The sequence below is a fragment of the Ipomoea triloba genome, chromosome 1 (genome assembly GCF_003576645.1).
Source record: "Ipomoea triloba cultivar NCNSP0323 chromosome 1, ASM357664v1".
Lineage (NCBI taxonomy): Eukaryota > Viridiplantae > Streptophyta > Magnoliopsida > Solanales > Convolvulaceae > Ipomoea > Ipomoea triloba.
The window spans coordinates 34,247,927-34,263,172 of NC_044916.1; the positions used below are offsets into that span (position 1 = coordinate 34,247,927).

The window sequence follows — 15,246 nt, forward strand, 5'->3', positions numbered from 1 at the left end:
TTATACCAAACAACTATTAGCTAACAGCTAATTTACCAACTAACTTTCTACAATCAGCTAATGTTATCAACAAATCATACCTTCTAACCCAAACAGCTAACCCAATCAGCTAATAGCCATTTACCAAACAGGGCCTTTGTCTATATTTTAAAAAATGCAAATAATTTTTTTTTTCTAACTTTCAAGTTTCAACCTTTTTTTTTTCCAATATTTAATCAAATGTCAATAATGATTACATTTTTTAAAAAAGAATTATTTTCGTATTTTCAAACAAAGGTTAAGACTTCAGCGTGCTACGACCGCCCATCTACTATCTTAATAACATTTCAACTACCTCGAGACATAAATTTAAGGGAAAAGATACAAATAGGCCATTGAATTATTTGGGGATAGCAATTAAGCTATCGAACTCTAATAAGCTCCAAATTCGTCCATGAACCTGTAGAAAAAGAGCCATTAACCTTTTTAACAGGTTACCAACATGTTTTTGCTGATTAGGATGCCATTGGAATGCCACGTGGATTTTATATTCTATATTTTTATTATTATTATTTTCCTACTAAGCATTTGACCCAAAAAAATAAATAAATAAATAAAGGATTTGAACCTCAACTATAGCTTCTTTATTTAATTTTACGCTTTTTCTCTCTTTCGCAATTGTTTGTGGTATTTGTGATATTGTCGAAATTTTCTTTATCATCCTTATTACCTTCATGTTCATAATTTTCTTATTCAAAAATATCACAAATACCACAAACAATCGCGAAAGAGAGAAAAAGCGTAAAATTAAATAAAGAAGCTATAGTTGAAGGTCAAATCCTTAGTTTTTTGTTTTTTGTTTTTTTTTTTGTTTTTTTTTTGGGTCAAATGCTTAGTAGGAAAATAATAATAATAAAAATATAAAATAAAAAATCCACTTGGCATCCCAATCAGCAAAAACCTGCTAGTAACATGTTAAAAAGGCTAATTGCTCTTTTTTTTTACAGGTTCATGGATGAATTTGGAGCTTATTGGAGTTCGATGACTTAATTGCTATCCCCAAATAGTTCAATGACCTATTTGTACCTTTTCCCTAAATTTAATTTGTCCACTAATTTTTAAAATTAAATTTTTAAGGAAAAAAAGGTCAAAAGCCATCGAACTTTACCTAAAAAGTCAATTAGGCCCCAAACATTTTAAAGTAGCAATTAAACCACACAGTTGTGTGAATCATGCACATGGTACATTATTTTTTATCATAAGATACATTATTTTCTATGCATAAGATATATTATCTTATATTCTTATTCATAGCGTTGGTTAATTCTTTGAATGTGTACTCAATATATATAGTATGAAAACAGCTTGAGGGTTTATTATTTATATGTACCCTCCATATAAGCAATCTTCTTGATTTCATACAAGAGTAGACAAATGATAAAACAATGATTACAAATTAAGAAGATGAGAAATTGATCATTATTATTCTTAGAAAACCAAGAATACAAACAAAAGGATACATAATATGCAAATGAAGATTAATGTTGTACTCAGACAGTGGGAAATTCAAGACCAAACAATTGGCAAAGTGTGATATGAATGAACAAGTCCGAAGGCTGCATTTTCTTGGACAATAATGCAGAAACTTGGAACATAGTTGGCCGAGATCTTGGATTGAAATTCAGACACGAAAATGCTATTTTTGCAATCAACACCAATTCTTCAGCTTCATGTTTCCCAGGACTTGAAGGTCGAGGGTCCAACACCTCCTTCAAAACAAGGTTTTGGTTTTCAGATAATGAAGACGATGAAATGGATGCTACAATGTCACCTGGATGTCGTCCCATAATCACTTCTAAAACTACCACTCCAAAACTGAACACATCACACTTTTCGTTCACTTCCATTGTATAAGCAAACTCTATAAACAAAATCAAAACAATCATAAACAATTGTGTCTGTAACTCTGTATGTAGTTTAAATAATTAAAAAGATCAATTAGTACAATACATACCTGGAGCAGCGTAGCCAAATGTTCCAGCAAACGAAGTCCAGTTTGATGAATTTGAATTCAAGAGTTTAGCCGTGCCAAAATCAGATATATGAGCCTCATATTCATGGTTAAAAAGAATATTCTTGCTAGATATGTCTCGGTGAGCAATAGTAGGAAAACAACCATGGTGCATGTATGATAATGCTTTTGCCAAAGCTTTAACAACATTCACCCTCTTAATCCAATCCAATTCTTTTGATTTTTCATCATGGCTCAATACTTGCGCTAGGCTTCCACCTTCTAAGTACTCATACACTAGGAACGAATGTCGCACATGAGAGCAAAAACCATACAGCCTAACCACATTCCGATGCCTCACCTCACTTAAAGTACGAATCTCATTTGAAAAACTTTTGAAGTCTCGAGACTCATCTCCTTGTTTTAACTTTTTTACAGCAAAAACCTCACCATTGGATAACTCAGCTCGAAATACGCTTCCAGATCCTCCCACTCCAATGCAGTATCTTGAGTCAAAGTTGTCTGTTGCTTCAACTATGCTTTCATATGCAATATTCCCATCAAAGTTCAATACTGTGAACAAATTTTCTCTTGACGCCCTAGGCATTTCTTTGATGCACCTTTTTAGTGGAATCAACCATATGACAACAACCATCGCAACAACACCAATAACTCCAATCGGTATCACTATGATTAAGACCAAACTTGTTGTTTTGTGACCTTGATCTATCTTCTTTTCTGGAGATCCAGAAGAACATGGCTTCAAACCAGCAATGTTGCCACACAAACCTTTGTTGTTTCTTAAGGATTCAAATGTAGCATTTTGAAATGCTTTGTTGTTTGGGAGCATTCCTTCCAACTCATTATAGGATACATCAATGGAAACCAAACCTAAGCATTGAGCCATGCTTGATGGGATGGAGCCTGACAACTTATTGTGTGAAACATTGAGGCTTTGTAAGGATATTAATCCTCCAAACTGTCGTGGTAGCTTGCCGGTTAGCATGTTTTGACTGAGATCAAGAGTTTGAAGGAACTGCAAGCTTCCTATATCATAAGGAATCCTACCATCAAACATATTTTGACTGAAATTCAAGATAGTTAACTTTTGACAACTTCTTAGACCCTCTGGAATGAAACCAATGAACCTATTTGCAGCCAAGTTCAATTCTGTGAGCAAAGACAGTTCCCCAATTCCTAATGTTATGTTGCCAGACAGTTTGTTGCCATCCAACTTTAAAACACCCAAGGAATGTAGAGTACTAAAACTCTTTGGAATGTTCCCAACAAGTTGATTGGAGGAGATATCAAGAAATTCAAGATGGGATGCAGTTGCAAGTTCAGGTGGGATTTCCCCAGAAATTCTATTTCTAGAAATCTTCAAAGCTGCTAGGTTTGAACAAAGACCCCAGTTTGAAGACAGCTGGCCATGGAAGTTATTGGAACTCAAATCAATGTAAGTTAGGTTGGGATAAATTCCAAAATCTTCAGATATGTCTCCAGAGAGTTTGTTATATTCAAGCCTAACTCTTTGAAGGGTTGTGCAGTTTTTTATGCCTTTGGGAATCTTTCCACTAAAGTTATTGTATACAACTGAGAAATGGGTAAGTGACTTGCCAAGGCATAAATTCTCTGGTAAATGACCTGAGAAATGATTAGCACCTATTTGAAAAAGAATGAGATTTGCACTAACATTATTTAGTTCTAATGGAAGGTGGCCACTGAATTGATTGAAAAATATATTAAACCAATTCAATCTTGTCAAGTTTCTTATTGAAGTAGGTACTTGGCCCGACAAATTATTTGAGGACATATCTAGTTGGACAAGGGAGGATAACAATCCAATTTCTTCGGGGATATGACCAGAAAGTTTGTTGTTTTCACGGAGAAGAATGGATTTTAAATTTTCCAAGCCTCCAAAAGAGGTAGGAATTTGACCAGTGAATTGATTAGAACTTAAGTCTAAAAAACTCAAATTTGACAAGTTTCCAATTGTAGTAGGAATTTGCCCAATGAGATGATTTCCTGACACATCTAAATACACAAGAGACATTAACAATCCAATTTCTTGTGGAACGCTACCAGAGAGTCCATTTTTATAGAGATACAACCTGCTTAAAATTTTCAAATTCCCTATTGAAGTTGGGATTTGACCAATGAGATTATTTGAGTCCAATTCCAAATCAATAAGGGACGTCAATAACCCAATTTCTTGAGGAATGTGACCAGAAAAATGATTCGTGTGAAGTTGTAGAATCGTTAAATTTTGCAAGTTCCCTATAGAAATAGGAATTTGACCTGTGAGGTTGTTCGAGTCCAATTCCAAATCTACTAGCGAATTTAAATATCCAATCTCATGAGGAATTGGACCATAAAACCAATTTCTATAGAGACGCATAGTTGTTAAATTTTGAAAGTGGAGCATATCTTTAATAAAAGAAATGCTACCATTGAGAGAATTTTTAGAAAGATCAATAATTTGCAAATGGAACAAGGATGAAAAATTCAAATCTTGAAGAGTACCTTTCAAACCGTAACCAGAAAGATTCATACTTATGACACTCCCATCTCTATTACAAGTAAGTCCAATCCATTTGCATGAATTGCTACCAACCCATGATGAAAGTAGTTTTTGGCTTTTGCCATCAAGACTGGATTTCCAAGTTAAAAGAGCACCTACTTCATTTCCTACTTGCAAATTGTTTGCAGGCAAAAATGTATTTGTGTTTGTAGTATTGGGAATAGGGGAAAAAGAAGAAGAAGAAAGATGAAGGGATAGGAGGTGTTTAATAGTAAGCAACAATAATAGTTTATATGCAGGCTTTCTCATTGTGACACACGAGGATCGGAGAAAGTGTGTTTACTGAGCTGGGTGAATGCAGAAGGAACGAGGAGGCCAAGGTATATATAGATTCTGGGAACTGGGATTTAGTCTAAATAATATTTCGATACAGCCTCGAAGTCGTATCAAGTTGGTATTCAATTTGCGTTAGTATTATACGTTGTTCAGCAGGATAATAATGAAGTAATTAATGAGAATCCTTTGGGGAAATTTCTATTGCTTTAATTTCCTTGACTAATTCTCATCTTGCGTTCATTTATTGCATGCACCATTATAGATCAATCATTATTGCATGGAGGTACATTATTTTTGTACTGAAGGTACATTATTTGGTCAGATTTATTGCATAGCTTTATATCTATTGTTTTCTTTGACTTTGATACTTGCATATATAGTTGCATTGTCTCTATTATTATTATTATTATTATTATTATTATTATTATCATTATCATCATCATCATAATATTAATATTAATAATAATAATTATTATTATTATTACTTAATTAATTAATTAATTAAAAAACCTATCTTAACTAAAAATTTAAAGTGTTGGTACGTTGAGCATCTGATATAAAAACTGAAGTATATGTTATTTAATGGTATTAATGTGAATTAATACCAAAAAGATTAAGAAAATAAAAAAACTAGACAAGTAATTGCACCAAATAAAAGTCTTAATCCTTGTATCCAAACTCAGTACAATATGTGTCCCACTTATTAGTTACGGAGTATTACATAATGTAAGCTACTTATATTAGACAAATAACACACAATTAAGTGAATTTTTCAATATAATATTCTAATAATCTTCTTAATGTATGTAATGCTTCGAAAAATAAAAAATATTCTTAATGTATTCCTCTTCCACTCCCCAATGATAACCTTGTGGTCAAGGTGTCATGAAGTGACTATCTCAAATGGGAGGTCATGGGTTCGAGTCTCATTGCATGGGATTGAACCTATGACTTCTAACTTGGGAAGGCCACAACTATATAATACAATAATTATATCATGGATCATACACGCACCATGCTCCCAAAACATCCCTGTTGTTTCCAACTTTAATTTATTTTTCTCTTTTTTTGTACAAATAAATTAATGCATAAAGAAATATATCATTAAAAATTCTAATTGAAATCTTTAAAATAACACTAATATTAATATTTCTTTCAATTTTGTTAATAAATCTACATGTACATAAAGTCATTACTATTTACTTTATGTACATAAAAATACTATATTACTATTCGTTTATAAAGTTACCATTGTTAGTACATATATTTACTATTGTAGCGGCTGTAGGTTTTCAATCACCCAAACATTGCATTAGTATGAACATATTTGATGATTGTTAAGATAGGAAGTATGAAGGACGTAGGGGTTGGTTAAGAATTAAGATGAGATGACATCTTATTATACTATATAGTGTATGAAAACATAGAAGCTAATTAATTAAGCATCCCATCAAAATGTGTGTGTCCACAACATGCCCAAGCCGCCACAAAGGGTAAACTTTTGACTTGAAGAAAATGACACCACCATTGACTTGAAACAAATATCCAAACGAATTAGCTAGGGCGATTCAATTGAGTGCATTGACCTTTTATTGGCGATTTATTTTTATTTTTTCTTTTAAACCAAGAGAAACTTTCATTAACTCAAAAATCTGAAACCAACACATTACAAATGATAGGTGGAGGGTTGTAGAACTACTTCGAGTAATCAGGCGAAGAACCAGACTGCCTAACAAGTACATGGACAACTTGGTTCGCTGATCTTTTGGTAAAAGAAAGAAACACATTACAGAAATCTTGCAATAGGTGTTTAATATCATCAACAATGAGATGGAAAGAAGACAGTCCCCCTTTGAATTTCAGACATTGGACAACTTGTAGAGTCTGATTCCACCTGAACTTTATCCATGTTTTATGTTTTAAGCCAACTCAATGCTTCCTGGATAGCATGCAACTGCTTCAACTTCCCTGGGAGTGAAATTGCTCCTCCATTGGACTCCCCGTGCTGACTGAAGTTTTCATCCTCATCTCATATAACACTGTCCAAGCCCATTATTATAAGATGGACCCGAATCCATGATATTACTATTGGAATTTGATTATTTGGACTGAAAATGTTTAAGAAAGTATATAAAAAAAAAACAAAAAAAAAATGAAACTCCGAAAATAAAGAAGAGAATATATAATTGTACTTCAAGTAACCACCAAACTCAAAGAAAAGAGGAAAAAAAAAAGGCTTGAACCTGTTTAGTTAGTAGATGGGCAAAAAAATTTACAATTTCGCTAAAAGAAGGGTTTAAACATTTGACTTTATTTTTAATAGCCACATGCTCTAACCAACTTAGCTACTCCAGTTATACATTCATAATTCTTTTAAAAGTTTTATAATGCTTACTTTTGACATTGCCAATATAATTTCTCTTACGTTAGTTTGACCATTAATAAGCGTCAATATATATATATATATATATATATATATATATATATATATATATATATTGAAACTAGAAAAGGTGCCCTAATAATAATAAGCTGATAGCTAGAGACAAGCATCTGAGAATTTCTTCGAAAAAAGATTTAAGCATTGGTCAAAATATATAGATGCTGATGATTTGGTACCTCTACACGATTCCTCCAGCTCGGAGTTCCATTAAAAACACACACATATTAGCAGTTTAGCACTCACCCAACTGATTCTATACCAACAAAATGGCGTAAATGGTGTCGGGCATCCTACCTATCTTCAAAACTAATACTCCGTAATAATACATCAGCGTGGTATATAAAATAACAAAATACATATCTTTAAAGCAAAGGTTTAACTTCTATGTTCAGATGATGAGTTACTATGATTTACCTCTCAGATGCTCTGTCAGGCCGGGATGCGGGTGACCCTTGAGATTGGAGATTCAATCTTTAGTGAAGAAAATTTACCAACCCAGAAGTACTGTATTATTTAATGCTATACTAAACCATCATTAATTCTTACTAGCGTAGAATTGCAATATACATTCATGTATAGCCATGTAAAGAAAACTTTTGGTTAGCTGCAAGATTGCAAAGGCAAGGCGAAATCATTAAAAAAAAAAAAAAAAAAAAAACTAAGAGCAAAAGGCATACATGTCCGTGATATAGTCAATGGCCTAACAAAACTTTTGAGAGCAAAAAGTGCAGCAAGCATCAAGGCCTCTATTGCTTTAAGCACATTCTAGTCAATGTCATCACATTAGCAGGTACATTCAACGACACACACAGGCAAACTTAAGTGCAAGTGGAATCTTTTAAACTGAAGACAATCAATCACGAAGAAGAATATGAGTTAAACAATCACGATGCATGTATATATATGACAATATAATGCTTTAGTCACATCTTTATCTATATTTACCCTTTTCATCCACGTACATTAATTCCAATACTTTTTCATCATGGTTTAATATGTGTGCTAGACTCTCACCTCCCAAGTAATCATAAATCACTAATGAATGTCTCTCACTAGCAAAAAAAAATCATATAGTTTTACAATATTTTGATGTCTAACCTCAGCTAAACTATGAACCTCATTTAAAAAACTTTTGAGATTGCACAATTAATCTTCTTGCCCAGTGACCTTAAACTTCTTTAAAGCAACTATTTGACCACTTGGTAGCTCAACCTTGAAAACACTAACATGTCTTGTTGTGGGCACGGGAACCAATAATTGCCTATTGGAATATTTTAGAATTGGTTTTATTAATTAATTAGGATGATTATTTTAAAATTATTTTAGATTTGGTTTGTTAGAATTATATTAAATTTAATGTTTATCTTAGTTTGTTAGTTAGGATTATTTTATTATATTCTAAATAATTATCTCATTTATGTGGTTGTAATCTGCTTGTTAATGGCTATTTAAGGCCATTGCATGCCAAATGAAATATACAGTAAAAAAGTTTTGAGATAGAAAACTGAGTGTTTTTTGGAACTCGGAATGAGTTCGGCCGTGATGAGTGGATCATGGCAAACCTGACTTATCAAGGAAATTACCATCCTTGTGGCGTTATCTCTGGTTTTTACCATTCTACAGCCGAACGTGGCAAACCGTTATACATTAAAACCCAAAAACAACCTTTTCCCCAACCTAAATTAAACCTTCCAAATCAAACTCACCCAACCTAATAAATCATTTTAAAATCCTTTTTAAATTAGAGTGTGAAGAGAAGATGAGGCCAACCAGATTCGCATCATGTCTGGCCTCAATCACTAATATATATATACATATATATATATATATATATATATATATACATATATATATATATATATATATATATATATATATATATATATATATATATACACACACACAAAATATCTCGAATTCGAAGTTTCCAATCACATCAAGGATACTTTTATAATATGCCACTTTCCCATCAAAACTCAATATCTTCAGCACTTCCATAAATGCTTTATATATATTGTTAGGGATTGAACCTTCTACCTAATTGTATGATACATCAATAAAATCTAAACCAAAACTAGAACACTTGGAAATACTTGATGGAATGTACCTGAGAAATTATATATTGTGTGATAGGATCATAATCTGTAAACTTTTCATTCATCCACCCATTTAATACTACGCATATCTTGATTTTATATTGGAGTAGAAATGAAACAATATAACGATTACAATTTAAATTAGGAAGATGAGAAATTGATAATCATTATTCTTAGAAAACCAAGAATATATACAACCAAAGTTAAAGGATAAATAGTATGCAAATGAAGATTAATGTCGTACTCAGACAGTGGGAAATTCAAGACCAAACAATTGGCTAAGTGTGATATGAGGAAACAAATTTGAAGGCTGCATTTTCTTGGACAGCAATGCAGAAACTTGGAACATGGTTGGCCGAGATCCTGGATTGAAATTCAGACATGCAAATGCTATCTTTGCAATCAACACCAATTCTTCCGCTTCATGTTTCCCAGGACTTGAAAGTCGAGGGTCCAACACCTCCTTTAAAAAAACGTTTTGGTTTTCAGATAATGAAGACGATGAAATTGATGAAACAAGTTCACCAGGATGTCGTCCCATAATCACTTCTAAAACTACCACTCCAAAACTGAACACATCACACTTTTCGTTCACTTCCATTGTGTAAGCAAACTCTACAAACAAAATCAAAATAGGAATAAAAAATATGATATATAGCTGTATATACAGTTTATATAATAAAAAGATTAGGACAATAAATACCTGGAGCAGTGTAGCCAAATGTTCCAGCAAACGAAGTCCAGTTCGATGAATTAGAATTCAAGAGTCTAGCCGTGCCAAAATCAGATATATGAGCCTCATATTCATGATCAAAAAGAATATTCTTGCTGGATATGTCTCGGTGAACAATGGTAGGGAAACTACCGTGGTGCATGTATGATAATGCTTTCGCCATAGCTTTAGCAACATTCACCCTCTTAATCCAATCCAATTCTATTGATTTTTCATCATGGCTCAATACTTGCACTAGGCTTCCACCTTCTAATTACTCATAAACTAGGAACGAATGTCGCACATGAGAGCAAAAACCATACAGCCTAACAACATTTCGATGCCTTACCTCACTTAAAGTACGAATTTCATTTGAAAAACTTTTGAAGTCTCGAGACTCATCTCCTTGTATGGATTCATTTAACTTTTTTACAGCAAAAACCTCACCATTGGATAACTCAGCTCGAAATACACTTCCTGATCTTCCCACTCCAATGCAATATCTTGAATCAAAGTTGTCGGTTGCTTCTACTATGCTTTCATATGCAATATTCCCATCAAAATTCAATACTGTGAACAAATTTTCTCTAGATGCCCTTGGCATTTCTTTGATGAACCTTCTTAGTGGAATCAACCATATGACAACAACCATCGCAACAACACCAACAAATCCAATCGGTATCACTATAATTAAGACCAAAGTTTTTGTGTTGTGACCTTGTTCTGTCTTCTTTTTGGGAGATCCAGAAGAACATGGCTTCAAACCAGCAATGTTGCTACACAAACCTTTGTTGTTTCTTAAGGATTCAAATGTAGCATTTTGAAATGCTTTGTTGTTTGGGAGCATTCCTTCCAACTCATTATAGGATACATCAATGGAAACCAAACCTAAGCATTGAGCCATGCTTGACGGGATGGAACCGGACAACTTATTGTGTGAAACATTCAGGCTTTGTAAGTATATTAATCCTCCAAACTGTTGTGGTAGCTTGCCAGTTAGCATGTTTCGACTAAGATCAAGAGTTTGAAGGAACTTCAAGCTTCCTATATCGTAAGGAATCCTACCCTCAAACCTATTTTGATTGAGATTCAAGACAGATAACCTTTGACAACTTCCTAAGCCCTCTGGAATGAAGCCAATAAACCTATTTGCAGCCAAGTTCAACTCGGTGAGCAAAGACATTTCTCCAATTCCTAGTGTAANATTCAAGAGTCTAGCCGTGCCAAAATCAGATATATGAGCCTCATATTCATGATCAAAAAGAATATTCTTGCTGGATATGTCTCGGTGAACAATGGTAGGGAAACTACCGTGGTGCATGTATGATAATGCTTTCGCCATAGCTTTAGCAACATTCACCCTCTTAATCCAATCCAATTCTATTGATTTTTCATCATGGCTCAATACTTGCACTAGGCTTCCACCTTCTAATTACTCATAAACTAGGAACGAATGTCGCACATGAGAGCAAAAACCATACAGCCTAACAACATTTCGATGCCTTACCTCACTTAAAGTACGAATTTCATTTGAAAAACTTTTGAAGTCTCGAGACTCATCTCCTTGTATGGATTCATTTAACTTTTTTACAGCAAAAACCTCACCATTGGATAACTCAGCTCGAAATACACTTCCTGATCTTCCCACTCCAATGCAATATCTTGAATCAAAGTTGTCGGTTGCTTCTACTATGCTTTCATATGCAATATTCCCATCAAAATTCAATACTGTGAACAAATTTTCTCTAGATGCCCTTGGCATTTCTTTGATGAACCTTCTTAGTGGAATCAACCATATGACAACAACCATCGCAACAACACCAACAAATCCAATCGGTATCACTATAATTAAGACCAAAGTTTTTGTGTTGTGACCTTGTTCTGTCTTCTTTTTGGGAGATCCAGAAGAACATGGCTTCAAACCAGCAATGTTGCTACACAAACCTTTGTTGTTTCTTAAGGATTCAAATGTAGCATTTTGAAATGCTTTGTTGTTTGGGAGCATTCCTTCCAACTCATTATAGGATACATCAATGGAAACCAAACCTAAGCATTGAGCCATGCTTGACGGGATGGAACCGGACAACTTATTGTGTGAAACATTCAGGCTTTGTAAGTATATTAATCCTCCAAACTGTTGTGGTAGCTTGCCAGTTAGCATGTTTCGACTAAGATCAAGAGTTTGAAGGAACTTCAAGCTTCCTATATCGTAAGGAATCCTACCCTCAAACCTATTTTGATTGAGATTCAAGACAGATAACCTTTGACAACTTCCTAAGCCCTCTGGAATGAAGCCAATAAACCTATTTGCAGCCAAGTTCAACTCGGTGAGCAAAGACATTTCTCCAATTCCTAGTGTAATGTTGCCAGACAGTTTGTTGCCATCCAACTTTAAAACGCCCAAGGAATGTAGAGTACTAAAACTCTTTGGAATGTTCCCAACAAGTTGATTGGAGGAGAGATCAATAAATTCTAGATGGGATGCATTTGCAAGTTCAGGTGGGATTTTCCCAGAAATTCTATTTTTGGAAATCTTCAAAGCTGCTAGCTTTGAACAAAGACCCCAGTTGGAAGATAGCTGGCCATGGAAGTTATTGGAACTCAAGTCAACGTAAGTTAGGTTGGGATAAATTCCAAACTCTTCAGATATGTCTCCAGAGAGTTTGTTATATTCAAGCCTAACTCTTTGAAGGGTTGTGCAGTTTTTTATGCCTTTAGGAATCTTTCCACTAAAGTTATTGTATACAACTGAGAAATGGGTAAGTGACTTGCCAAGGCATAAATTCTCTGGTAAAGGACCTGAGAAATGATTACCACCTATTTGAAAAAGAATGAGTTTTGCACTAACATTATTTAGTTCTGATGGAAGGCGACCACTAAGTTGATTGAAAAATAGACTAAACATATTCAATTTTGTTAAGTTTCTAATTGAACTAGGTATTGGACCAAACAAAAAATTTGAGGCCACATATAGTTCGACAAGTGAGGATAACAATCCAATTTCTTCGGGAATATGACCAAAAAGGTTATTATCATCGAGTGAAAGGAATTCTAAATTTTTCAAGCCTCCTAAAGAGACAGGAATTTGACCAGTGATGTTATTAGAAAATAAGGACAAATACCTCAAATTTGACAAATTTCCAATGGTAGCAGGAATGCTACCAGAGAGTCCATTTTTATAGAGATACAATGTCCTTAAGTTCTTCAAATTTCCAATTGAAGTAGGGATTTGACCAATGAGATTATTTGACTCTAATTCTAAATCAATAAGGGATGTCAATAACCCAATTTCTTGAGGAATGTGACCAGAAAGTTGATTTGTGTGGAGTTGTAGAATCGTTAAATTTCTCAAGTTCCCTATAGAAATAGGAATTTCACCCATGAGGTTGTTCGAGTTCAATTCCAAATCTACTAGCGAATTTAAATATCCAATCTCATGAGGAATTTGACCAGAAAACCAATTTTTATAGAGACACATAGTTGTTAAATTTTGAAAGTGGAACATATCTTTAATAAAAGAAATGCTACCATTGAGAGAATTTTTAGAAAGATCAATAATTTGCAAATGGAACAAGGATGAAAAATTCAAATCTTGAAGAGTACCTTTTAAACCGTAACCAGAAAGATTTATACTTATGACATTCCCATCTCTATTACAAGTAAGTCCAATCCATTTGCACGAATTGCTACCAACCCAGGATGAAAGTAGTTTTTGGCTTTTGCCATCAAGACTGGATTTCCAAGTTAAAAGAGCACCTACTTCATTTCCTACTTGCAAATTATTTGCAGGCAAAAATGGATTTGTGTTTGTAGTATTGGGAATAGGGGAAGAAGAAGAAGAAAGATGAAGGGATAGGAGGTGTTTAATAGTAAGAAACAATAATAGTTTATATGCAGGCTTTCTCATTGTGACACACGAGAAGAAAGTGTGTTTACTGGGTGAATGCAGAAGGAGCAAGGAGGCCAAGGTATATATAGATCGATTTTGGGATTATTTAGTGTAAATAATATTTGGATACAGCCTCAAAGTCGTCGTATCAAGTTGGCATTCAATTTGCATTAGTATTATATATACGTTGTTCATCAGCAGGATAATAATGAAGTAATTAATGAGAATCCTGTGGGGAAATTTCTATTGCTTTCCTTGACTAATTGTCCTCTTGCGTTCATTTATTGCATACACCATTTTAGCTAGCTAGTTTGGTCAGATTTATTGCATACATTTATATCTATTGTTTTCTTTGACTTTGATATTTCCATTGTCTCTATTATTATTATTATTATTATTATTATTATTATTATTATTAAATTAATTAATTAAAAACCTATCTTAATTAAAAATTTAGGGGTGTATTCAATAATGACTTTTGTACACTTTTAAAATAATTTTTAATAAAATTTTATTGACTTTCATAGAATAGTTCAAAACTTTTTAAAACTTTAATTTGTAAGATTCTATAAAAATCTATATAAAAAATATTCATAAAATTTTATAAACTTTTTTTTAATTTTAAAAAGTCTACAAAAGTCATTGCAATTATAAATGGAATACATCCTTACAAACTTTCAATTATTTTGGTTCTTATCATTTACTATAATTTATGAGTCGTGAACTGAGCAGTGAAAGGACTTAGGAGTCTATATATACATACATCGCATCAATGCAGGTAACCAATAACCTCTGACCAAATACTAATACTTAGTCAGCTTAAATAATTTGCTCCACATAAATAAATACCTATTATTATTATTATTCTAATAATAATAATCATATGAGGGAAAACGTTATAGAGAAGGCATCTTATTTTACTATAGTGTATAAAAACATACAAGATAATTAAGCATCCGATCCCATAAAAATGTGTCAACAACCCAAGCCGCCACAAAGGGTAGACTTTTGACTTGAAGAAAATGACACCACCATTGACTTTGAATCCAATATCCAAACCAAACAAATTAATTAGGGCGATTCAACCGAGTGCATTGACCTTTGATTGGCAAATTTATTATTGTGCGATGATACAATATTAAAATTCTGTTAAAATATTTTTTAAAAGTCAATTAAGAAAATTTTTTGAATCAACTACCATATAGACAGCTCTGTTATCATTCTAAATAGGCGATCCTAAGATCGAATCTATGAACTTT

At 33.3% G+C, this 15,246-nt stretch overlaps 3 protein-coding genes across 3 annotated transcripts; all 3 read right to left on the reverse strand.

Annotated features, from left to right (window-relative positions):
• Nucleotides 1-1,529: 1,529 nt before the first annotated feature.
• Nucleotides 1,530-4,388, reverse strand: LOC116012878 (MDIS1-interacting receptor like kinase 2-like). The gene is made up of 2 exons (XM_031252553.1): nucleotides 1,994-4,388; nucleotides 1,530-1,900 (listed from the first exon to the last, which is right to left on the reverse strand). The coding sequence occupies exons 1-2, from the start codon at nucleotides 4,386-4,388 to the stop codon at nucleotides 1,530-1,532; spliced, it is 2,766 nt and encodes a 921-aa protein (XP_031108413.1).
• A 5,139-nt stretch (nucleotides 4,389-9,527) lies between these two features.
• On the reverse strand, nucleotides 9,528-10,282 carry LOC116012885 (probable leucine-rich repeat receptor-like protein kinase At1g35710). The gene is made up of 2 exons (XM_031252558.1): nucleotides 10,090-10,282; nucleotides 9,528-10,001 (listed from the first exon to the last, which is right to left on the reverse strand). Exons 1-2 carry the CDS (start codon nucleotides 10,280-10,282, stop codon nucleotides 9,631-9,633), a joined length of 564 nt encoding a protein of 187 aa, XP_031108418.1. The 3' UTR covers nucleotides 9,528-9,630.
• A 1,248-nt stretch (nucleotides 10,283-11,530) lies between these two features.
• On the reverse strand, nucleotides 11,531-13,576 carry LOC116012891 (MDIS1-interacting receptor like kinase 2-like). Its single transcript, XM_031252563.1, has one exon. The coding sequence runs from the start codon at nucleotides 13,574-13,576 to the stop codon at nucleotides 11,531-11,533; it is 2,046 nt and encodes a 681-aa protein (XP_031108423.1).
• Between the last annotated feature and the right edge of the window lie 1,670 nt (nucleotides 13,577-15,246).

Bases quoted from the DNA above. Each gene is read 5' to 3' on its own strand.
- LOC116012885 (XM_031252558.1), bottom strand. From the start codon at position 10,282: ATGGCGAAAGCATTATCATACATGCACCACGGTAGTTTCCCTACCATT. The intron at 10,002-10,089 runs GTATTTATTGTC...TTTTGTTTGTAG, and splicing joins ATTTGGCTACACTGCTCCAG to AGTTTGCTTACACAATGGAA.
- LOC116012878 (XM_031252553.1), bottom strand. From the start codon at position 4,388: ATGCGTCTCTATAGAAATTGGTTTTATGGTCCAATTCCTCATGAGATT. The intron at 1,901-1,993 runs GTATGTATTGTA...TTTTGTTTATAG, and splicing joins ATTTGGCTACGCTGCTCCAG to AGTTTGCTTATACAATGGAA.
- LOC116012891 (XM_031252563.1), bottom strand. From the start codon at position 13,576: ATGTGTCTCTATAAAAATTGGTTTTCTGGTCAAATTCCTCATGAGATT.